General features: G+C 36.2%; 1 protein-coding gene across 6 annotated transcripts in view; it reads left to right on the forward strand.

The window, feature by feature from the left end:
* AP3B1 (adaptor related protein complex 3 subunit beta 1) overlaps positions 1–25,723 on the forward strand; it is a 235,814-nt gene that overhangs the window by 150,083 nt on the left and 60,008 nt on the right. For 3 of the 6 annotated variants that reach the window (XM_086323143.1, XM_086323144.1, XM_086323145.1), the window contains 2 exons: positions 4,908–4,980; positions 10,617–10,723. In XM_086323143.1, the coding sequence (XP_086179269.1) occupies positions 4,908–4,980; positions 10,617–10,723 (180 nt within the window). Of the gene's footprint in view, positions 1–2,454; positions 3,361–4,907; positions 4,981–10,616; positions 10,724–25,723 lie in introns of those variants that run through there. The other 3 variants (XM_086323146.1, XM_086323147.1, XR_015135511.1) reach the window with 2 other exon arrangements.

Consider the following 25,723-nt stretch of genomic DNA (forward strand, 5'->3'; position numbering starts at 1 on the left):
ATAAGTTGTGTTCAGCTGCTAAGTCATGTCTCACTCTTAGTGACCTCACGGCCTGTAGCATACCAGGCTCCTCTGTCCTTTACTATCTCCTGGAGTTTGTATAATACCTATAACAAAATTAGTTTTAATAGTTCTGTATCTTCAGTACTTTCACATATTTCACATGGTGTTTGGGAAAGATTTCTTTTTTACACAGAAGAGTGGAGAAAAAATTAGTAATACAGGCCATATTAAATTAGGAAGACATTCACATTTATATCACTTTATACCATGTTTTACTGATATAATTAAGTTATATTCTGCCTGTAGTTAAAGTTATGTGTTGAACAGATGGTAAAAATTTTATTTAAAATATATTTTTTAAGTTGCCAGGGTTTTTTTTTTCTTCATTGAACATGACTTCAGTGTTTTTCTTATCAGCCAATACGTTAGGAGATGGCAACCCACTCCAGTATTCTTGTCTGGGAAATCCTCTGGACAGAGGAGCCTGGCGGGCTACAGTCCATGGGGTCGCAAAGAGTCAGACACGACTGAGCGACTAACACATACGATAAGTTAGGGCATTCCCACTTACTGTAGTTGCTTCTGCCATCACCGTGCTCGTCCCACTGTTCATACCTGAACTGTGACTCAGTAGTTTTGATTATATCCTCGGTGTCGGTGCACCACCCGCTAAATAGTCAAATAAGCTGTGATTAAAATATAAAAATTTTAAGTCATAATGGTAATTTATTGTGAATAAGTTTATGTATTTCCATAAAAATATTAATAGTATTTTAATTATTTACTTTATATTAAGCATAATAATCTATCAATGGAAAATAGATATATTTAATATATTTGTACCTAATAGCATTTAATACTAAGAGCATTTCCATATTTGAATCAAAATTAAGGTTAATATGTTTACTAGCTTTAAGAAAAATAATACCATCTCTGTATCCTAGCCGTGTTTAAGATGCTTTTGTCAGTGGTCTTTATCACATTTATAGAGATCTCACAAAGCTTTGTTAGTCTCTTTTTGAGAGGTGCAAAGAAGCTAATTAAATTTTTTTTATGCTCTTTGAACTGGTCAGTGTCTTATGACTAGTGTTTAGATGTCAGTAAATATTGAGACATGCCTCAATAAAAGATCTACCATATGAAAGATTATTGGGTATAAAGTAAATATGGGATGTAGTATGAACAGATTGTGGGTAAGAGTGAAAGGAACTATTTTCTGATTAGTTTTCTGCCCTATCTGTTAATAGGAAACAAGGTTTACTTGTGTTTTTCCAAGTATTTATGATTGTTGCAATTACATAACTTCTCTGAAGATGGTAGAATATTAGTTTTTACTCTGACACTTCAAAGGCTTGCCTCTTTCAATTTATGTCTTTTCCAGTTTAGTTCATATTTTAAGTTCTCCAGAACAGAAATAGCATTTCACTTCAATTGAGATCTTTAAATCAAAGTGAATGCCATTAAGCAATCTTTCTTATTGAAGTAGGTATAATCTAATAGGGAAGATTTGTTTAACAGTTTAGACTTCTTTTTAACTTGTATAGAAGTCTCAATTTTCTGGCAGTGTAATTTTGTTTTAAAGCAAAGAGTAAGTGTGAGCCTCAGATTTTTAAAATCAGATTTGTTAGATGACTTGAAGGCAAGAGAATCATTAAATTGTCTTTGGTTGGTAATTCTAACTGAAAATATTTCTTTTGGATACCTTGCCCTGTGAGGCTAGAAATAAGCCTTGAATTTTTGTTGCTTCCAAAGCATAATGTGGGTGTGACAAACTTATATTACCATTTATCCTGTTTTATAGTTTTAAATTTCAAACCTCTTTATAATGGTTTCCTGTTAGGAAGCGTATTTGATGCTTGTTGTGTTAGATCTTCTTTTTGCTTCCCTTTTTTTTTTTTTTTTTGGATCAGCATGAAGATAAACATGCATAATAGATTTTAAAAAATCCTTACAAGGTATATATTATTACGTTTTTTTGTCTGTATTCTTTGGAGCTTAATAAGTATTTCCAGGATCTTTTATTTATTATTTGAAATGAAATATGTTAAATAGAAATCAGTTTATTAACCCTGTGACTTTGTATTTCATTTTGAAAATGTTGATGTGTTGAGGTGTATAATCGAATACCATAGAAACAAATGGAGATTTGAGGATGATGAATTGATAAGTAGGTATTTTTGTAGTGAGATTTTAAGATCAGTTACTGTTGTCCTTATAAAAGTCTAATACAGTCACTCAGCTGTTAAAAACCTAATCCTCTATTTAAAAAAATATACAAAAACAAATTGTCTATCTTTCTGCCTGATCTCTTCTCAAGTACTAACACAATGGAAACAGTGGGTGATCTGTCAGTGTGTTTGGTTTGTCAATGATGGTTTTGTATAAATATTGGGAGGGTAAGAAATAAAATTCACACAGTAAAATATGATTTCGTCTGCCTTTTCTCTGCAGCTCCATGGCTCATGCTGCGGTGTGAAATTCTCATTTTACACACTTTGCAGGCGGAGCACATGAATTATGCATTGAGCAAGAAAAATCTCCTGCCTCAAGTCCTATATGCATTTACCCAGGTTCTGTCTCTATTACCAAGATGAATTGCAAATGGAGAAATGTTTGATGGAATGGGGCTCTTAACTTCTTTGTTTAGAATTCAGATTTTTATTTTTAAAGTAGATCCTTTAAGTATGAAAATGTTTTGAACTTACTATGGATTTTTTAAAATGAGAAATGAAATATAAGAGAGGAATGCCAAACACATCACGATGCTTTTTACAGCCTTGATTCGGAATGCAAGGCTTTTTCAATTCAGTAGAAATGACCGTTATCTATTGCTAATGTTGTATTTCAGTCAACAGTTATTTGCTGTACTCAGAAAGTCAATGAAATTCTGTCCTTTTGAGAGCCTTTTTTTCTTTTTCTTTTAGGCTTCTAATAAGAGACTATGCCAATTCCACATGCAGTTCTGTCCTGTGTTATATGTGACCTGATGTGTGTTTAATAGATATTGTTACACACTCTTAGCTGTGAAGTAGAAAATAAGGTATATAGACCTACCTCCAGATTTAACTTTGTCTTGATTTGATAGATTTCTAATTTTTCAGGTGGGGAGGTTACAGTTCCATAAAGACAGCCATGCACCATTGTAGGTTATAGGAAGCTACACCCATTGTGCTCAGCATGGCATTTTGATAAAGTCACATGGTGATAAGCTTTTTGTTCTATGTTCTTTCTTCACAGGAATGTTATTCTTGTTGAGATGGCATATTCATTCTGAATGTGTTTTTGTTACCTGCAACTTTCACATTTCAGCTTCAAAACTAACATTTCTTTTATTTTTCTTCCTCCAGTCCTAGCAATTGTTATTTATTTCAGGTGTGGAGAGAAGGACACATATTACTTGTTTTGTTTTTAAATAACAAAATTAAAACCCACCCAGATGATTTGGAGTTTTCAGTGGCAGAAATATTTTGAAGAAAATCAATGCTGATGTTTCTGGCTAGTATTTTAATGCGTATTATTGTGTGATCCTTGAAAATAATTTTTCTAAGTATTGGTGGAAGGGGGCAAAAAAGCAAGATTTAAATCGTTTTAAAATGTTACCGGATATATTATGTGATACATTGCTCTTGTTCATGTATGTTCACTGCTATAAGAGCTCTAACACTATACAGACTTTAAATGTCAGTAGAGTACCTTTTGCTTTAGTGATACCTTTCTATAATTAAAGGGCTATAGTGATACCTTTCTGTAGTTATAGGGCTACTTCAAAAATATTTGTAGTTACTTACATTAGCAATAAGATATAAACTCCTTTGGTGGCTTATAAGTAATCTGAAGGCAGGTACTAGACTGTGTTTGTCTTGGTTGTGTTACTTCCATTGCTTAGCACAGAATCTATTAAAAATTCTATACATATGTATGAATCAATGAATGACTGAATAGGTGGACAACAACATTTTGTCAAAAGCTTAAGTTTTGGCCTTCAACTTGTGAAGGTTTAATGTAAAAAAAGTATAAATTTAGGTAACCATGGCCCAAATAAATCTGTTTAACACCCTAATCCTTGTTGGTCTTTAACTGTTTATACTTCTACTCATTACTGTGCCTTTTTTTTTTTCTCATGGTTACACATCTTTTCTGAATCTCTAAACAAACTGTGACTACCTTGAGGCTTAGGAATCTAATATATGGGTATCCACATTTCAAAAATATGATAGAATAAATAAGCAAATTTGAGGTGGGAGAAGCCCTAATTATGTATAGAAATATTGGAATACTTTACCCTCCCCAAAGGAAAAGAGAAAAGAAAGTAAATGAATTCTTTTCAACCCTAAAGAGCAAGAGCCTGAAAATATTTATTGTTTTTAATGAATATCTTTGGCAAAAGAAGTCTGATGCAAACCACTGTGGAAATGTAAAGTTGCTAGTACAGTGCCTGTTACAGACTGCCTCTCAAAAAGGCTGAGCTATCCCAAGCCCATTGACAGTATCAGAGCTAAACATGTATTATTTAAGCATTTCTTTTTCTTAAATCAACTTGTTTTAAAATTATGTTTGAGAATATTTGTACACTTTCTACCAAAGAGTCACATTAGATTTTTATGTTAGGAAAAAGTTGTCAGAATATAAAATAATTATTTACTTTTAAGTTTCCTTCTGAAGGTCCTTTATAATCTCTAAGTAAAAAATATTTTTAAAGTTTGCAAGGTGAAGAAGAAATATCACGCGCTAAGTGAAATTTTGATTCAAAAAAGCATTTCACATAACCATATAAAAACTTAATTTGATTTTTTTCTGGAAGACTAAGCAAAGGGGGAAAATATGTTTGTTTTGAAATGTTAAGGACTATGTCATTGATTTTTAAGATAGAATATACAATAAATAAAATATTTATTATTTTATAGGAGAAAGAAAAAAAGACAAAGCAGGAGAGAAATCCTCTTACCAAAGATGTTTCACTTCTAGATCTAGATGATTGTAAGTATTGAAATTTAAATCTTTTCATCTGTGTTTAGCAGTAGTAGTTTTCATTTTTCTAGTACTTTTCATTTACATGTCTCAAAATAACATCTATTACAAAAGATTTATAGATATAAATAGACAAGGAAATATCAAAAATTGTTTCTATTAGTATTTTTTCCCATCTATTCTGTATATCAGTTAGTTTTGTATCACCTAAAAAAGTATAATTGGTCAAGTAAAATGCATCAAATTCATTTTAAGCTCTTTGGTTTTAGTGAATAATTATCCATATCTCAGAACTTCTACACTGTTAAATGTTGACTATGGGGATCAAGATATCTAACATAAGGATATAGGGAATTAGGGATGTAATTGGAAATGTAAAGGACATCACTGTTTTCTACTTGCCACACTTGGGGTGTGAACAGAAATAAGCACAAACCTTTGGGAATACAGTAAAATTTGTATCTATCAATATTTTAACTGCAAAAAATCTTTGTGCACCAAATTTACTTCTAAGAAGTTAGAATCCTTTACAAAGATGTGTATTCATCTTCCTTTAAAGTCTCCTGAACGGTGAGAAAGACAGTAGAACTAACTTTGTGGGTCGGTGGGTTTTGCACTAGAGGAAGAGTAACACTAAGTGAGAGTCATTTTGCAGTATAGTTTTCCTGTGCCAGATGTGGGCTATGCGTTTATGTCCTATTGTCATAGAACTGTTCTATATATGTTGTTTACCTTGCCTATTTCTAATAGTCATGGCAAATCCTTACTGTAGAGAAAGTAAAATATATAATACTGAAAAATACATAACAGAAACTAAAAATAAAATTGGAACCAAATTTGAATAATTACTCACTTACTGGCAAAGATTTTTAAAGTTTACATCATTTCGTACCTCTTGGCTAAGATTTTTAAAGCAACATCCAATAGTGTTAAGGTTTGGAGAAGAAGCTACCATACATATGTTTTTCATAGGCATATAAATAAGTGCAGTTTTTTGAGGTCATTTGAGCAATATCTGTCAAGATATTAAATTCCACACACTTTTTGACCTAGCATTTCTTTTCTAGGAATTTATCCTGTAGATGAACTAGCAAAATCAGATTCTTATTCCATCCTTGTTTTAGACTCTTAAACCTAGTGGCTTAATTTTACACTAAATGTCCATATTCCTTTAGTGCTCTGACTCCTGCCTACCTGTTATCCACACTGTTCCTCTGCATTTCTGAAATATGCCAGGCTCCTTCCTGCCAAGGGCCCTTGCCAAGAACACTTCTTCCTGATCTTCTGATGGCAAGCTGCTGTTTATTTTTCAGATCTCAGCTTAAAGATCACCTTCTCTTACATACTTATTGAATCATTCTTGATGGTCTTCATGACATTTTTCACTATCTGAAATTATCTTAAATATTTTTTTTGTATTGTTTATTGTCTGTCTTGCTCACTGTTATTCTTAGCACCTAGAACAACTCCCAGGAGATAGTGGGAACCAGTAACTATTTGTTGAATTAATAAAATGTAGAAAAGTATATAGAAATTTCACTGCAGCATTATTTTTACAGCCCAGTTCTGAAAATAAATGAAATGTCTACCAATAGTGTGATATAACCATTAAGAAAAGTGAAGCACCTTTTTAATATGCTAGTTTATGTCATATATATGAAACATTATAAGTTCAAAAAGATACATGTAGAGTATCACTCTTCTGTAAAAAAAAAAAAAAGTAAAAGAAGAACTATATCCTGCAGACAAATACAAATATGATTATACATTGTATATTTCTGGAAGGCTACATAAGATATGCTTAACAATGTTATCTCCGAACCCTATGGGATATAAGAATGACCTAGAGACAGAGGAGAGGGGGAAAAAAAACCAACTTATTTTGTATCTCTCTGAGACAATGAATGTTTTACATTTATTTGTAAAGTTTTAAGTTTTAAACTGTAAAAGAACAACAGTCAGACCTTTAAAAAGGAATTAAGAGACAATGTTACAAGGTATTAGAGTGTACTCATTCCTTTTCTCCTTACATTTGACTCTGGATTTTCTGGCAGCAAAGGAGAAAAGAGAAACCTATAAAATGATACAATTTCTATTATTACTTTTTAAAGCTTTTTAAAAAGTAAATAGAAATAAAGATTTTCTTAAATACTAAGTTTTAAGAATTTAAATGTAAGGTTTTTTTAAGGGAAATTTCATCCCAACTTACATTTAACTCAACCTAGGAGCTATTTCTGTTTGTTTTTAATACCCAGTAATTATTCATTTAAAAATTTTTATATATTAAAAGTTGTACTGAGATTTTGAAACATAACTTTGATCAGAAGAACAACTGTCTAATTATTAAATATCCTTTATTAAAGAAAGTGTTCTGTAGAAAGTTTTGAAAAGAAAATGGGTTAGCATTCTGACAAATCAGTTCAGCATCTTTTCATAGGCAAAACCTTTTTCCTCCAAATTGGAGATTTGAGATACTGTTTTATTATTTGCCTCTTTCTCTCTTTATCATTCACATTTCTTTCTGTACCATAAATATTCCTGAACAACTTTTAAGACTGTAAGGTTATTCTTTATACTGTAAATTTCCTGTTGTTGGAAATAAAACTTATTTAATTAACTGTTTCCATTTCTTGCTGTCTTAATCAATGAAGCTATATGCATCTTTGTAAGTACGTTATTGCATTGTCTCCATGACTATATCCTTAAGATAAATTCCCAGGAATAGAATTACCAGGACAAAAGCTGTGAAGAATTCTACTGTCTAAAATTGCCTTCCACAGAGTTGGTACCAACTTACATAGTAGTATTATGAGAGTGCCAGATTCCTTTTACCCTGGTTTACCAGTGCTGGGTTTTGTATTTAAAAATCGCCTTTGCCAGTTTGATAGGTGGAAATGGTATCTCATTTTAATTTGTATGCCTTTAAAAAAAAAAAGAACTATAGAGTCATTTTATTTCTTACTCATTAATTCACCATAGTCAGCTGCCTGCAGAATCCTATTTAGGATAAACTTTCAGTGCCAGCTTCCATCTTGCCAGACCTGTAAACAGATGTGTAATCATTTCTTTAATGCCAGAACCTCAGTCTTCTGAAATGATACTAAAAGCTTGTATTTTTTCTTGTAAGAGTCAAGCTTACCTGTGGTATGAATTGTTCTTCTCTGTCTTTAGCCAAGCTGTAATTAAAATCAGAGGCTATTTCATACTCAGTTTTTTATTTCTTACATGGTCATCTAATATTTTGGATTGGATGGATAGACAAATGGACAAACATGCCCTTAGAGCCCACTGGAAAAGCTACATGTTGGATGGAAAGGCAACACATTTTGATTCATATTAGAAGAACCAATTTCTAGTCCTACAGTGGTTCTTCCATTCACTTGTTTTATGATCTTGCAAGTTTTAATCTCCGTATGCTTCATTTTACAGTGTCTTTATATAAATGCCCCTTCTGCCTATTTGTACCATTATCTTACTTCAGTCCTCATCATATCGTGCCTAAAGTACTGTAAATTCTTCCTCACTGCCAACCTGAGTGCTCTTTACATGTCTTCAGTCTGTCTCTTACACTAGCCTCTGACTAATTATTATGCAGCACCATGTATCTTACTACTCCTCTTTCTGGTAGATTTTTAATAGTTCTCTTTGATTTATAGGATAAATCCAATCCCCTGAGCTTTTCATTCCCACCTCTCAGCCTTTGTTTACATCATCTCATTCAGTAACTAACCAGCTTCTTCCTTTCCTCTTAATTTGAATTCTACCCTTAATTTAAAACTGGGCTTCATTCCCTCCTCCTCACCAAGCCTTCTCTTACCACTCTATCCCCCATTGATCCTTTTTTTTTTTTTACAATTCCCTATGGCACTTGCTATTTGTTAGTGGTTTTTGACGTATGACTAAGGAAGGGTGGAGATGTTATAGCAGTGCTTCACACTAAGAGCACACTCCTTTAAGAGTGCAGGGGAGCAGCTGAGGGGCTCCACTCCCTCCTCCACCCAGCCTCCACGCTGCTTTTTCTCTTGGGCATGTTGAGATTTTCAGATTTCCTTTTTGAAATTTTTCTTCTTTTGGCAATATAATTTATTGACTATACTGTTACTTTTTTTTTTTTGGTCTTCAAGCATGTATATCTTTTTTTCTCAGTTGGGTTTTAAGTTTCTTGAAGACAGGGACCATATCTTGAACTTTTTTGCCTCTCACTTGCTCCATTGTTCAAAAAATACTTATTGATAATTTTATGAATTAATATTTGTTCTGCCTAACTTTCAAGATATTGTGAGACTAAAGTGAGAAAAAGATGCTTGAAAAGTGATGCCACGTGAAGTAAATGTTACTTCCTTTATAGTGTTGTTGTAGAGTGAGAACTTGTTGGAAGCTAAAACTTTTTCCACATTTGAATTTATTTCATTCAACAAACAGTTGAACAATGACTAATTACTTAAAATTAATGTGTCAGAGTCCACTCACACAGACCAGGAGAAATGAAAACGTTTAAAGACACACATTTGTATTGCAAGAGAAGTATAGTTGTAGAAGTGTATCCAAGTATACCTGTAGAACAAGGAAGACACACAGAAACTGTGTTTCAGTGAGTCTAGTTGTGCCTTCCCCCTCAGTGATATCTTAATGGATACAGATTGCAAGGCGAACAAGGCAGAGAAGTACCTTTAGGCCAAGGGCATAGAATATACAACGTTCAAAGACATGAAACAAGATCTTGGAAACTTACTTGGTAGAGCTAAAACATAGGAATGACTGATGAAATTGGAGCTAAGCTAGACCTGCTTAGTATGGTAGCCACTGGCCACATGTAGCTATTTAAATTCAATTAAATTTTGAAATGCAGTTCTTTGATCACACTAGCCACCTTTCAGGAGTGCAGTTGGTATACAGGCTAATGACCGTCATGTTGGCCATTACAGTTACAGAACATTTCCATCATCTCAGAAAGTTCCATTAGACAGTGCAGAGCTAGATCATAGAAGACCTTGCACATTTAATTAAGGAGTTGGACTTTGTTTTTGTAGATAATTTTAAATCTTTGAAGAGTTTTAAGCATGACAGTGACGTGATCAAATTTGTGTTTAAAAAAGATTTTCAAATTTTTTTATTGATAGAATCAAATATTTCTATCTAGCTCATAGCTTTTGCTGACAAAGTATAATTAGAAGTGAATTAGGTAGTCTGGGCCCCTTATAATTATTACAGTGGAAAATAAAATAGAGAAAAGATTTAATAAACACTCTTTTAAGGCTTATAACCCAACTGGAAAACTCTCTTGAGAGGTGTTGTTATCCTTTACATTAGTCTGAAAAAATGTTCCTTTACCTTTTTCTTTTAGTTAAGTTACTGGGTGATTAATGTTCGTGATAATGTTAGGAGATTAAAATTTTCAAAAAGTATTAATCAAGGTATTTATATTCTTATTTTGTTATAGGATTTGTCATTATGTTTTGAAAGCTAAGACTAATAACTGCCATGACTTGATAATAGCTTGACTAAATCAAGATGTTAAATAGAATTGTCATAGACTTATTAATCAAAGTAATTTAATTAGATTTACCAGCAAAATAAAAATGTTGCTTTTAGTAATATGAATTAAATTTTCATGCACATGTGCTAATTTGGCCCTTTACTTACAGTCAACCTGGTGTCCACTCCAGTTGCACTTCCCACCCCAGCTCTTTCTCCGAGCCTGATAGCTGATCTTGAAGGTTTAAACTTGTCAGCTACTTCATCAGTCATTAGCGTAAGTAATTTTCAAAATGTATTAGCTCAGTTTTCAGATGATACCATTGCATCTTTTTTTATTAAAATACAAATAATTACATTCTTAGCCTCAAACAGTTCTTCCTCCTAACAAATCTATTTCAAATTTGACCTTTTAATTTTGTAAATATATTTTTAATTAGCTCTATCCAAACCATTGTTGTGTCAATTTCTCCTTGTTATCCACACTTACTTACCATGTGTACATTTTTCTCTGGTACTGTTATATATCTCTAACTTATGAAAGTTCTTTGCCACATTGAATAAGTTTATATACATAGATTCTGTCTTGAAGAATTGTTTTCTACATGAAGAGACTCCCATTCTCATCATCATTCTACGCCTCCCATGCTATTCCTTTACCATAGGCTACTAAAACTGCCTGTTTTTATTTAAAAACTCAAGATTGTATTTCTTTTTACATTATCTTTTTATGTATTTGCATTATATATGTACATGCCTTAATGTCTCTAAGAAAATTCTTTAATATTTTTTTGGGGGACTGACTTGGCAGCGAGGCAAGAAGCTTCCCTATCTCAAAATAATGCCAAAGCCATCAGCCTGTCACAGTATCTGAAACTACAGTAACTTTTTCTGTTAGCATGTTATATCCACTAACCTTTCACTCTAAATCAGGCGTGCTACCTAAAATGTGTAATCTGTTGATATGCTTGGCCTCCTATTAATTTGTTGTCGGGAATCTGACACACTAAGCAGTAGCACAGCAAGTTCTGATGGGCACACGGGTAGCTTGAAAAGATCTGCTGTGTCAGTGGTTGCCAGGGCTAGCAGGGTACATGAGTGGTGATTTGAGCTGCCTGGAAACACAGAACTGCTTCTGCCAGAGATAAGAGAGAAAAGCACCTAATTCTTGTACAGTGCTACCAACAAATCTCCTCTTCAAAGCAAATGTGGTATCAGGGCTGTGCACCGAAACACCCAAAAGAGCGCCGTGCATTTCCCTTTAGCATCGGTCAACTCAGAAAATACAGGCGAAAACTCTTAAGTGTATCATGTTGTTTTTCAGTTTGTAGAACATGATTCTCTCTCATCACTCAGAAGTGAGTAAAGCAGCATTTGGGACTTCAGTTTGTCCTTGTTGCTAAAAGCACAAGGCACATTAGAAGTGATGAGGGGAAAGCGGATAATTATTTAAGTAATAAATATGTATTAAGCATCTGTAGGAAGCTGTAAAGAGAAAGCGGTCATGAAAAAATCTATAGTGAAGCACAGTTTTTGAGGCGAAGGAAGCACCCTAAAAACTTGGGAGGCAATAAGGTGGTAGATGAATAACTTGGGTTTGATATCAGATGACCAAAAACCAAATCCCTGCCTTGCCACTTACTAGCTATGTGACCTTGGACAAATTAGTAAGTAGCTTCTCTGCACCCAAGTTTCCTATAAAGATAATATCTACTTCACAGGTTCTTGCCAGATTAATGAGATAATAAATGTGAAGCCCTTAGAACACTGACTGGCACATTGTCATCACTCAATAAATATTAGCTAATATTTTTGGAAGTGGTATAATACGTGATAAGGGACCCTGAGTAGACTCACACTTTATTAACTGTAAGAAGAATGCAGTTGAGATTAGAAAAGCTTGTAGTAAATTTTCACTTATCACAAAGTAATTGAAGGACTCATCTTTTTACTAAAGAAAATATTTATTGAGATGGCCTCTTCAAAGGAAAAGAAAAGCACTCTATTCAAAGAGTATGCCAAAAAAATAAAGAACTACCAAGTGAAGCAGGATCACAGCCTTCATCCCCAAAAGCTAACAAAATGGTCAACCAGGTAATTGTAACAAGAATGGCAATCAGAAATTCACCAGCAACAAACCAATAAAGAAACCAATAGAACTTTAAACAAAGAGAAAAGTAGAGCCTTGAGAAGTAGAACCTATGGAAATAAATTGAGTGTTCTGATACAGAATATCATGGCTCCTGATCTCATGTTCAGCCCTCGAAACAGTGCTTTAGAAAGCTGAATCAAGCAAAGTGTAAGTTTTCTCATTAGGTGTACAAATTTAGAAAGAAATAGACTAAAGACATCAAAGGAAATACTCAAAGACTAGTCCTCAAAAATTAAAAACCCCAATAATGGTATGGGACCTCAACAAATGCAAGGGTCTCTTGAATCCTAAAATAAAATTCATGGATGAGTACATCCTTAATTTAAAAATCAACATGTTACCCCGATTCAATAGAAAAAAGTACTTCCTAATAAATAGTACAGTGCTTGATAAATGTTTGACCATGACTACATTAGAAATGTAGTGAAGTAGTGAAATGGTGCTGGCAACTCTAAATGCAAACTGATAAACTATATGATTGTATTAGCAACCCAAATCCATGAGTTGTGGTGTAACATGATTTTCCAAAACACTGAATGGTTTTTCTGGTAGTTATTCCTGGGAAATTGAGTATTTTAAAACCTTGCAATGCAGGGCCCAGCCCCCCACCCATGAAAGACTACTTTGTACTGATACGAAAAGTGTTCTAGGACCGGGTGATTTTTAAACAGGTTTTCGCGTTATGAATGTCCAGCAAGATGGGTGAAAGTTGTGGGGAACGTGGTATAATCTTTATTGGCTGAATCTTCCCTGGATTCATCCAGAAAACGGATGAGGGACTCCGTGAAACAGGCGTTATACACTTCTCCACTGATGTCGGTCTAAACCGTCATTCTGGATATGACAATTTGGGCATCTGTGTATAGAATCATCAAAATATGCGTATTGTTTGACACAGTAATCTTGTGAAAGTGTTAGCCAGTCATTCATGTCCGACTCTTTGCAGTCCTATGGACTGTAGCCCACCAGCTCCTCTCTCCAAGGAATTCTTCAGGCAAGAATTCTGGAGTGGGTAGCCATTCCCTTTTCTAGGGGATCTTCCTGACCCAGAGATTGAACCCAGGTCTCCTGCATTGCAGATGGATTCTTTACCGAGCCACAAGGGAAACCCAGTAATCTTGTGTGTAGGTTTTCTTCGAAGGAAATAATGAGAAATACAAAGATTTATGTGCATGGTTAGTTACAAGCACAGTGCCTGGTGATAGGAGGATGATGGTTGCATCAAGCATGGCAGAGTCAGATTAAAGGATGTTGTATAGTCTTAATAAAAATGGTTTTATAAATCTTTGAATGAGATAAAAAGTGTGGCATAAAATTAAGTGATGAAACAATATAAAACATTATGTATTTTACCTCAGCTTTATAAAATTCTATGCTCACACTCTTTTTTAAATGTAAGGAGAATGAAAGAAGAAAATGCTATTATATGTAGTATTTTCCAGAGTTTCTCTAGGCAAGGAGTAATATATATATATATATATATATATATATATATATATATATATATATATATATATATATATAAAACCCAAAAAGCAGTCATTTTGTAATAGGCATGGTAAGCATGTATATGAATGACTAGGACGCCATTTTATTGACACCTAATGTTTGTCTTTCTGAATCAACATCAGTAATTATATTAAGCAAGTAATTTGATTTTCTCACCTCTAAAATAAAAGCAAAGTAGATCTCCGTGTTTCCTTTTAATTCTAGCATTCTATGAATCTGTGGAATTTTGAAGCAAACCAATTAATTATACTGGGATGATTTGAGTGTTTGTGAAAATAAATGGATGAAACACTTTTTAGCATATATGGTGACTTCTGTTTCATCAGTTCAGTTCAGTAGCTCAGTCATGTCCGACTCTTTGCAACCCCACAGACTGCAGCACGCCAAGCTTCCCTGTCCATCACCAACTCCCAGAACTTGCTCAAACTCACATCCATCAGGTCTGTGATGCCATCCAACTATCTCATCCTCTGTCGTCCCCATCTCCTTCCACCTTCAATCTTTCCCAGCATAAGGGTCTTTTCAAATGAGATCATTCTTCGCATCAGGTGGCCAAAGTATTAGAGTTTCAGCTTCAGCATCAATCTTCCCAATGAATATTCAGGACTGATTTCCTTTAGGATAGACTGGTTTGATTCTCCTTACAGTCCAAGGGACTCTCCAGAGTCTTCTCCAAGACCACAGTTCAAAAGCATCAATTCTTCGGCGCTCAGCTTTCTTTATGGTCCAGTTCTCACATCCATACATGACTACTGGAAAAACCATAGCCTTGACTAGACGGACCTTTGTCAGCACAGTGATGTCTCTGCTTTTTAATATGCTGTTTAGGTTGGTCATAGCTTTTCTTCCAAGGAGCACGTGTCTTTTAATTTCATGGCTGCACCATCTGGAGTGATTTTGGAGCCCAAGAAAATAAAAACTCTCACTGTTTTCATTGTTTCCCATCTATTTGCCGTGAAGTGATGGGACTAGAAGCCATGATCTTAGTTTTCTGAATGTTGAGTTTTAAGCCAACTTTTCCACACTCCTCTTTCACTTTCATCTAGGTCATTAAGGTCTTTTTTTTATCGGTCTTCTGTGTATTCTTGCCACATTTTCTTAATATATTCTGCTTCTGTTAGGTCCATACTACTTCTGTCCTTTATTATGCCAATCTTTGCATGAAATGTTCCAGTGGCATCTCTGATTTTCTTGAAGAGATCTCTAGTCTTTCCCATTCTGTTGTTTTCCTCTGTTTCTTTGCATTGATCACTGAGGAAGGCTTTCCTGTTTCCCCTTGCTATTCTTTAGAAATCTGCATTCAGATGGGTATATCTTTTTCTCTTTGCCTTTCGCTTCTGTTCTTTTCTCAGCGATTTGTAAGGCCTCCTCAGACAACCATTTTGCCTTTTTACATTTCTTTTTCTTGGGGATGGTCTTGATCACTGCCTCCTGTACAATGTCACGAACCTCCGTCCAAAGTTCTTCAGGCACTCTGTTTATCACATTTAATCCCCTGAATCTCTTTGTCACTTCCAGTGTATAATCATAAGTGATTTAATGTAGGTCATACCTAGGGTCTAGTGGTTTTCTCTACTTTCTTCATTTTGCAATAAGGAATTTATGATCTGAGCCACAGTCAGCTCCTGGTCGTCTTTTTGCTAACCATATAGAGCTTCTCCATCTTCAGCTACAAAGAATATATAAAATATTATTTTGGTATTGCCTGTCTGGTGTTGTCTGCGTGTAGAGTAGTCTCTTGTGTTGTTGGAAGAGGGTAATTGCTATGACCAGTGCATTATGGCAGCCCACTCCAGTACTCTTGCCTGGAAAATCCCATGAACGGAGGAGCCTGGTAGGCTGCTGTCCATGGGGTCGCTAGGAGTCAGATAGGACTGAGCAGCTTCACTTTGACTTTTCACTTTCATGCGTTGGAGAAGGAAATGGCAACCCACTCCAGTGTTCTTGCCTGGAGAATCCCAGGGACGGGGGAGCCTGGTGGGCTGCCGTCTATGGGGTCGCACAGAGTCGGATACAACTGAAGCCTCTTAGCAGCAGCAGCAGTGCGTTCTCTTGGCAAAACTCTGTTAGCCTTTGCCCTGCTTCATTTTGTACTCCAAAGCCAAACCTGCCTGTTACTCCAGGTATCTCTTGACTTCCTACTTTGGCATTCCAGTACACTATGATGAAAAGGGAATCTTTTTTTGGTGTTAGTTCTAGAAGGCCATGTAGATCATCATATTCTCTGTCATAGGTGATTTTTATTTCAGTGAGTTTTTATTTTCTTATTGTACTAAGCAGGCTTAGTACAATATGGATAAGTTTTATTTTTTGAAATTACCAAAATATTTACAATGAAATCCAAACAGTTCCTTTTTCACACTAAAGTGAAAGTCAGTCAGTCATGTCCAACTCTTGCGACCCCAAGGACTGTCCAGTCCATGGAATTCTCCAGACCAGAATACTGAAGTGGGTAGACTTTCCTTTCTCCAGCAGATCTTCCCAACCCAAGAATCAAACCAGCTTCTGCCGTATTACAGGCGGATTCTTTACCAGCTGAACTAGTAAAGATTGTGTATAAACAAAGTATTTATTTCAGTCTTCCATGAGACTAATTGGTAGTTGGCCCAGAGATGGCCAAAAAGGAACATTTTAGTGCTTGCTAGAGTATTTCAGATAATCACGATGGTGTGATCACTCACCTAGAGCCAGACATCCTGCAGTGTGAAGTCAAGTGGGCCTTAGGAAGCATCACTACGAACAAAGCTAGTGGAGGTGATGGAATTGCAGTTGAGCTATTTCAAATCCTAAAAGATGATGCTGTGAAAGTGCTGCACTCACTATGCCAGCAAATTTGGAAAACTCAGCAGTGGCCACAGGACTGGAAAAGGTCAGTTTTCATTCCAATTCCAAAGAAAGGCAGTGCCAAAGAATACTCAGACTACCACACAATGGCACTCCTCTCACACGCTAGCAAAATAATGATCAAAATTCTTCAAGCCAGGCTTCAACAGTATGTGAACCATGAACTTCGAGATGTTCAAGCTGGATTTAGAAAAGGCAAAGGAACCAGTGATCTAATTGCCAATATCTGCTGGATCATCGAAAAAGCAAAAGAGTTCTAGAAAAACATCTATTTCTGCTTTATTGACTATGCCAAAGCCTTTGACTGTGTGGATCACAAGAAACTGTGGAAAATTCTGAAAGAGATGGGAATACCAGACCACCTGATCTGCCTCCTGAGAAATCTGTATGCAGGTCAAGAAACAATAGTTAGAACTAAACACGTAATAATAGACTGGTTCCATATAGGAAAAGGAGTACATCAAGGCTGTATATTGTCACCCTGCTTATTTAACTTCTATGCAGAGAAAATCGTGAGAAATGCTCTACTGGATGAAGTACAAGCTGGAATCAAGATTGCCGGGAGAAGTATCAATAACCTCAGATATGCAGATGACCACCACCCTTATGGCAGAAAGCAAAGAAGAACTAAAAAGCCTCTTGATGAAAGTAAAAGAGGAGAGTGAAAAAGTTGGCTTAAAACTCAACATTCAGAAAACTAAGATCATGGCATCTGGTCCCATCTCTTAATGGCAAATAGATGGGGAAACAATGAGAGACTTTATTTTGGGGGGCTCCAAAATCACTGCAGATGGTGATTGCAGCCATGAAATTAAAAGATGCTTGCTCCTTGGAAGAAAAGTTATGATCAACCTAAATAGCATATTAAAAGCAGAGACATTACTTGGTCATCAAAGGTCCATCTAGTCAAAGCTATGGTTTTTTTAGTAGTCATGAATGGATGTGAGAGTTGGAATATAAAGAAAGCTGAGCACCAAAGAATTGATTTTGAACTGTGGTGTTAGAGAAGACTCTTGAGAGTCCCTTGGACTGCAAGGAGATCCAACCAGTCCATCCTAAAGGATGTTAGTCCTGAATATTCATTGGAAAGACTGATGTTGAAGCTAAAACTCCAATACTTTGGCCACTTGATGTGAAGAACTGACTCATTTGAAAAGACCCTGATGCTAGGAAAGATTGAAGGTGGGAGGAAAAGGGGACAACAGAGGATGGTTAGATGGCATCACCGACTCAGTGGACGTGAGTTTGGGTAACTCCGGGAGTTAGTGATGGACGGTGAGGCCTGGCGTGCTGCAGTCTGTGGGGTCACAAAGAGTCAGAAACAATTGAGCGACTGAACTGAGAGTATATCAGTAAAGAAACTGAATTTTTAGTGAATTACTAGAAAAGTTTTTTTTTTTTTTTTTTTTTACTATATTATTGATAGGCTGCTGCTGCTGCTGCTAAGTTGCTTCAGTCGTGTCCGACTCTGTGCGACCCCATAGACGGCAGCCCACCAGGCTCCCCCGTCCCTGGGATTCTCCAGGCAAGAACACTGGAGTGGGTTGCCATTTCCTTCTCCAATGCATGAAAGTGAAAAGTGAAAGTGAAGTCACTCTGTCGTGCCCAACTCTTAGCAACCCCATGGACTGCAGCCTTCCAGGCTCCTCCGCCCATGGGATTTTCCAGGCAAGAGTACTGGAGTGGGGTGCCATTGCCTTCTCCAATGATAGGCTAAGAGTTTCTAAATTCTTATACCCTAGAGCCCCAAAATTCAGTATTGGCAATCCTCAGAATATTAGTCCTCTGGAAAGGATGAGAAAAGAAGAGGAGGGATAAAGTTTGCATGTTAAGAGTAAATGTGAAATAAGAATGAATTATTCCTGGTGACTCAGACAGTAAAGAATCCGCCTGCAATGCAGGAGACTTGGGTTCGATCCCTGGCATGGGAAGAGGGATAGCAACCCACTCCAGTATTCTTGCCTGGAGAATCCCCATGGATAGATGAGCCTGGTGGGCTACACTCTATCGGGTCACCGAGAGTCGGGCACAACTGAGCGACTAAGCAGAGCACAGCACAAGTATGAATTGTTTACCTAGGCTATTAGAAATGTTAGAAAATTGGAGAAACATTTGTTTAATGTGGCTAAAGCATAACGTAGAGGTGGAATAACCAAGTCTGTGATGCTGGAGAATGTTGGTGACATACTATCATGAGAAAATTATAGTAATGATTTCTTTCTTATATCTCGGTACATATAGAAAAGTGATAATAGGTGGCTCAGATAGTAAAGAATTTGCCAGAGACCTGGGTTCGATCCCTAAGTCGGGAAGATCCCCTGAAGAAGGGAATGGTTACCCACTCCAGTATTCTTACCTGGATAATTCCATGGACAGAGGAGTCTGGCAGGCTATAGTCCTTGGGGTAGCAAAGAGTCGGACACGCCTGAGTGAATAACACACACACAATATTTGTGTTGTGCTCTGGAGTAAACAGAGATGCTGCAGATGGGAGGTACCCTTGCCTGGAGCTCCAGTTGCACAGGTAACACCTGACATTTCTGAGGTTAATGGCAGAGGCAGTAGCACAGCATACCTCTGACCCATTTGTGGTACATTAGTGAGGAAGCGCTGACTTAGCTGCTGTAATATAACCAGTTTGATCCTCATGGATCACAGTCCCTAAGTGGAATTTAACTTAGGAGGCTGTGGGAAGGTTCATTAAGAAAAGCAATCTTTATAAAGGACAGCGGTAATATATTAAGGAGTAGTAAGTAATTCCAAGAACAGTCCATGAAAGAGAAACCAGGGTTGCAAAAAGGAAATGTCAGTTTGATACAATATGTTATTTGGAGTTAGCCCAACTTCATGTTACAGGCTTCCCATGTGGCATGGTGGTAAAGAATCCACAATCCGCCTGCCAAAGCAGGAGACTGTAAGAGATGTTTGTTTGATCCCTGGGTGAGAAAGATACTCTGGGGAAGGAAATGGCAACCCACTCCAGTATTCCTGCCTGGAAAATCCTGTGGACAGAGGAGCCTGGCAGGCTACAGTCCATGGGATCTCGAAGAGTCAGACACAACTGAGCGACTAAGCACATGATGTTATGCAGAGTCCTTCAGACTGGTAAGTGTGTCCAAGACTGCTGAGGCAGCTGCAAGTTGAAAGGGTTTTCTGAAACTACTCTTAAGTATGATTTTCTAGATCAATTCACACAAGTCAGGTAAACCCTATGTTTAGGGTTACAGTTTTACTGTGGCATGCTCATGCTCAATCACATCAGTCATGTCCGACTCTTTGCAACCGCATGGACCATAGCACACCAGTCTCTGTACGTGGGATTCTCAAGGCAGAAATACTGGAGTGGGTTGCCATGCCCTCCTCCAGGGTATCTTCCCAACCCAAGGATCAAACCCGTGTCTCTCTGTCTCCTGCATTGGCAGGTGGGTTCTTTACCACTAGTGCCACCTGTAAGTAACAATAGGAGAAAATTAGCATCAGCCAAAGGAAAGAATCTATGGAGGAGATTCTGGTTGTGTCCCAAACTCAAAGCTTTATTCTCCTTGTGTTGGAGTTGGTAGTATATCCAGGAGTACTGCCAACCAGCGTAGCTCCCCAAGCTTAGATATATAGTTTTTATTGAGGCTTTACGACATAAGCAATGTCGACTGAATTAATTGCCTCATGGCTGAACTCACTCTCTAGTCTTTCCCTCCAAGTCAGTCTGATATCAGCAGCCTGGAGCTCCAACCCTCTACATTCATATGGTTGGTCTTTCTGGTGTGATCAGCTTCCATCTTGGGTTATCTGCTTCACCAAGCTTTCTAGGGGCCCACCAGGAATAATCAAGGCACTCCATCACTCTGGAAATTCCAAGTCTTTAGAGGCTACCTCTCAAGACCTAGAACAAAGTCCAGATCTGTCTTTAAATGAGACCAGATTCCATACTACATATGCCAGGTGTTTTTTTTTCATTCAACAAGTATTTATTCAGGGCGGAATATGAGGAGGAGCCAAAGATGTAGTTGTATACAAGGCTGTGTTCCAGACCTTAGGGAGTTTCCAGTTGAGTAAGAGCAAAACAAAATAAAAATTTCCTCAAAATTAAGTAACTTCAGTATACTAAGTATTTTCATTTTGTAACATAGTTTGCCCTTTGGGATATTTCTACAAATGGAGGTTGTCCGGATTTCTATGACTATATACATAAACACGGTTATTTTATATTAGCTAAACTCCATAGTGCCACCTGTTTCAGTAGTAGCTTAAAATCTAGCAGGAGTTTTGACATTTAACACAGTTTAGAATTTAAATATCTGAACTACCATCCCTCTAACAAAAAGTAGATGGATAATTTTGAGTACATGGCTGTTCACCTCTACTTTCTTGAAGTGACACTGTGGACCGTCACTAAATCACTTAATGAAGAAATCAGATCAGATCAGTTGCTCAGTCATGTCCGACTCTTTGCGTCCCCATGAATCGCAGCACGCCAGGCCTCCCTGTCCATCACCAACTCGTGGAGTTCACTGAGACTCATGTCCATCGAGTCAGTGATGCCATCCAGCCATCTCATCCTCTGTCGTCCCCTTCTCCTCCTGCCCCCAATCCCTCCCAGCATCAGAGTCTTTTCCAATGAGTCAACTCTTTGCATGAGGTGAAGAAATAGATTCTCACAGTGTCCAGTAAAGACAGCATCAGCAGCATTAACCTGAGTTTTGTGCATATTATTATGGGTAGTCAGCATGGAATTTTCCTATGAGCAGCCAAAAGGTGGCATTGTTTTATCAATATGAAGCTACTTAACTAAGGGCCCCCCCAACCCCTTCAGGACTTCCCGTTGGCTCAGTCGGTAAAGAACCTGCCTGCACTGCAGTAGACCCAGATTTGATCTCCGGGTCAGGAAGATCCCCTGGTGAGGGGAATGCAATCCACTCCAGTATTCTTGCCTGGAAAATCCCATGGACAGAAGAGCCTGGTGGGCTACAGTCCATGGGATTGCAAGAGTGAGACATGACTTATGGACTAAACCAACCCCTTCCAGGATTTACAGGCTGAAAGTAAGAAATAGAAAACCTGTATGTAATGCCCTTGAACAGGCAGAATGACGCAAGGAAAAGGCTTTTTTTTTTTTAGTACATGAACCAAGTTTACTACCTGAAGTTCGTGTTTATCATTAGTTCTGTGCAACTTCCTCTGAAAGGAATATAGGAAAACTGGCAAGTAGGCCTACAGCTTCTGCTGTTGACAGAGATTGGCAACTACTTGAGTTACAGCTATCCATGGTTGGGAATGAGATCCTGACCCAGTTTATATTATAGGAAATTAATCGGAAAATCAAGAGTACCTATCGGACCTGCTTTTGGCACCGAAGTCACTTTGTCAGTTTTAAAACAACATGAAAAAACAAGCCATAATTCATGATGCAGAACCTGAATTTCTCAGTCTGAATTTGCTAAAACAGCCTGTGGAATTACTCAGATAATCGCATCATAATGATGGACAGTTGTAACTGAATTTGATCTCCATTTCTCAAAAGTGGACTTAGATCTTAGCTAGACCTTTCACCTTTTTTAAATTGATACTGGGCTAGGGCATTTTACCGAGAAGGCAGTGGCAACCCACTGCAGTACTCTTGCCTGGAAAATCCCATGGACGGAGGAGCCTGGTGGGCTGCAGTCCATGGGGTCACACAGAGTCGGACACGACTGAAGCGACTTAGCAGCAGCAGCAGGGCATTTTAATTTTGTTTTCCAATCTGCTGTCTTCTACCGCCAGAGTGCTGGCTTTCTTCTAGTTTGTCTACAAGGACAGATTGCTTCCAGAGTTTTTGTACAAGGGTCTTACTAAGTTGTATGCTAGATATTTCACGAATACATAGCCTCATTCCCATACAAATGATAACATGTCTGTGGTAAAGATTGTTTTCTGATACGCTGGAAAAACTCTATTTTTTTAAATATGTGTTTTTTATATTTTAAAAACTTAATCAAGCCTCAGGCTAAGAGACAAATCCAGCTCAGATCAAAAATTTCCTTGACTTTAAAGACAGAAGAAATTATAAGTTAAAATTAAAAATAATTTTGTCATTTTAAATTTGGGAAAAATCCTTTATTTGTTCTGATGAAAATGTCAGTAGTCATGGAACTGTGGTAAAAATAATGAAAAATCACTGGCCTGGGTCTGCTTAAATGGAAAACATTTTTTAATTAAAGTCTGACAGTATTTTGTGCTTCCATTGCCCAGCCATGTCCCATCTTATTCTTTTATTTAATTCTCTTCTGCATATGAGTTGCTTTAATTTTTAGTCTTTAAGCTGTATTACTGCTTTATCTTTTTATTTCTGTATTAATTCAGAAGTCTCATAGTTAATAACAGACCATTATCATCTCTCCCTGTCCTAGATTATTAAAAGGAGCTGCTTTTAAAAAAGATATTGTTATCAATTTTAGCTGTAGGTTTTTTATTATAAAAATATTTTTTATTTGCCTTAAACAAATATATGGCAATCTTAAGTCTTGAATTCTCCACAGTGAAAAATCCACTATATCAAGTGCTAACAGTAGTTTTTATGGCAAAACAGAAAAAAAGATTACCACCAAAACAAAGAAAATATGTGTATAAATTTGTAAGAAACAGAAGGATTAAAGACGTGATGGTAAAGAAGGCCTGGGCCTTCCTGTTACTCTGTGGTGAGTAATTCCTCTCCTTGCTGGGGGTTCCATCTTTAGAGCTAAGGCAGTTCACTTGAGACTTTTTCCCTAAGATTATTGTTTTTAGTTTTCATTAATTACCATTATATGTACTACACTCGGAAATAAAAGGTTTTAGAGTGCCAGTTATTTAAAAAGAATTTAATCTTTCTTGGCAATTTTCCACATTTGAAATTGATTGAATATTGTATTACTGTCAACTGCCATGTTGTGAATTTTGTTGCCTGTGTTGAATTGTGATATCTACAGTGAAAAATATTTTTTAAGCTTTAAGATATCTTAGGTTATTATGCATTGGCTAGTCATGTTTTAATTATTATTTAATTATGTATCAATCACGTTAACTTCTATTACCTCTGTTCCTCTTTAAAAGCTTGCCAAAAATTTTCTGAACATAGGACAAGGCATGGTATGGAAAATTGATTTTCCATTCCATTAAGTGTTATTTAATAGTATTAAGTCTTTTAACATGAAAAACTTTCCCTAAACATGAAAAATCTTACTGTGATACTTAGAGAAACTTTGTTTCTCTTCACAGGAAAAGAAAATGAATTTAGCTTTCAGGCACACACCAAACTAACACTAAGAAATTAATTTATTACCAGAGAGAGGAGAACATGGAGTAAAAATAGATAAGTACAGTCTATGACCCTAATATCAAAGAAAAGTAAAAGCCACTTATCTTAGAATATATCAGATATACTGTTACTCAAATCATTCAGGAATATAATTACAGACAGCTTTTATAGGCCTATCAATATGGGTTATTTCTCTACATTTGCGGCTGTTCCACATTACTGAATATATAAATATCTCCCCTAAATTCTAAATTATTACTAAAGGTCTACTATACACTTCTGCTAAAAAAGATAACAAAACAGATTTTTACTGTGTTCTTTAACATGCATAATTTAGGTTAGATACCAACAAAATGTAACTTATGTGTCTTGTTTGAATCCTGACTGAAGCAAACCAACTCTAAGAAGACATATAAATATATATCCGACAGTCAAGGAAATGTGAACACTGTATTTTACATGAAATTGGGCAAGTTTTTTTTTTCTTTTAGGTGTGATAATAGTATTGTAAGTTTTCTTGACAAGTCTTTATCTGTTAGATATACAAACCAAACTGTTTACTGATGAAATTACTGTATCATCTGACATTTGAAGTAGAACAAAAGATTAAACAAGATTGGGCAAATACTGATAGTTTTTTGAAAGTTAGTGATGAGCACTTTGTTCTTTATGTTATTCTCTCTGCTTTTGTTTATGTTTGAAAGTTTTCCTAGTAAGTTTTTTTTTTAAAAGTACACGGTTTCAGAAACTCATTTCATATTTTCACTGAAGATCTTGGCGTCCATGCTTCACTACGTATGTGCCTTGCCAAAGTTATCTTGTAAATTTAAGATAGTGCTTAAATTTTGAGTTCCATTCAGATTGTCATCTGTGAAATAAGAAGACTGTAACATGTAATAGATTGTTTCTAATGGCCCTCAGTTCTAGCTCTTTAGAAGTCTGTGGGAAATTAAGAGGGAGACAGCAAGTGACTTTAGTAAACATCAGTGTCAGTGTAGGGTAAAGGTGCCTTATCTTTTATATTAGAAATATATTAATCTAATAAGACTTAGACTCTGGATCCCTGGAAGATAGGACAGGGCCTTTTTATTGGCCTTTCTGTTCTCGCTGCTTGATCTATAATAGAAATTCATCAAAAGTGTATTAAATGAATGAAATTAATCTTTCCTGTTTTCCAGTTTCATTATTATAGAATCCTTTCCCTCTGATGTCATCTTAAAGACTGTTGTTAACCTGTTAGTTTATTACATCATTGTGAGAATTATTCTTATGAAGCACATATCTCAAAAGTAGTCATGATTCTTACATATTTCTTTTATTATAACCTGTAACATTTAAGACTGAAATGGAGAATGTTGTTGTTTTACTCTGTTTGACTAAATGTATCTTAATAGCCCATTCTTTATGTATTTTATGTGCTCTCAATTTGGCTAAAAATACAGCGTGGTAAACTGAGAAACTAAAATTAACATTTTTATTTTATTTTCCCATCAATAGAGCAG

The sequence above is a fragment of the Bos grunniens genome, chromosome 10 (genome assembly GCF_055505025.1).
Source record: "Bos grunniens cultivar Pamir isolate PY7600 chromosome 10, Bosgru_T2T1.0, whole genome shotgun sequence".
Taxonomy (NCBI): Eukaryota; Metazoa; Chordata; class Mammalia; order Artiodactyla; family Bovidae; genus Bos; species Bos grunniens.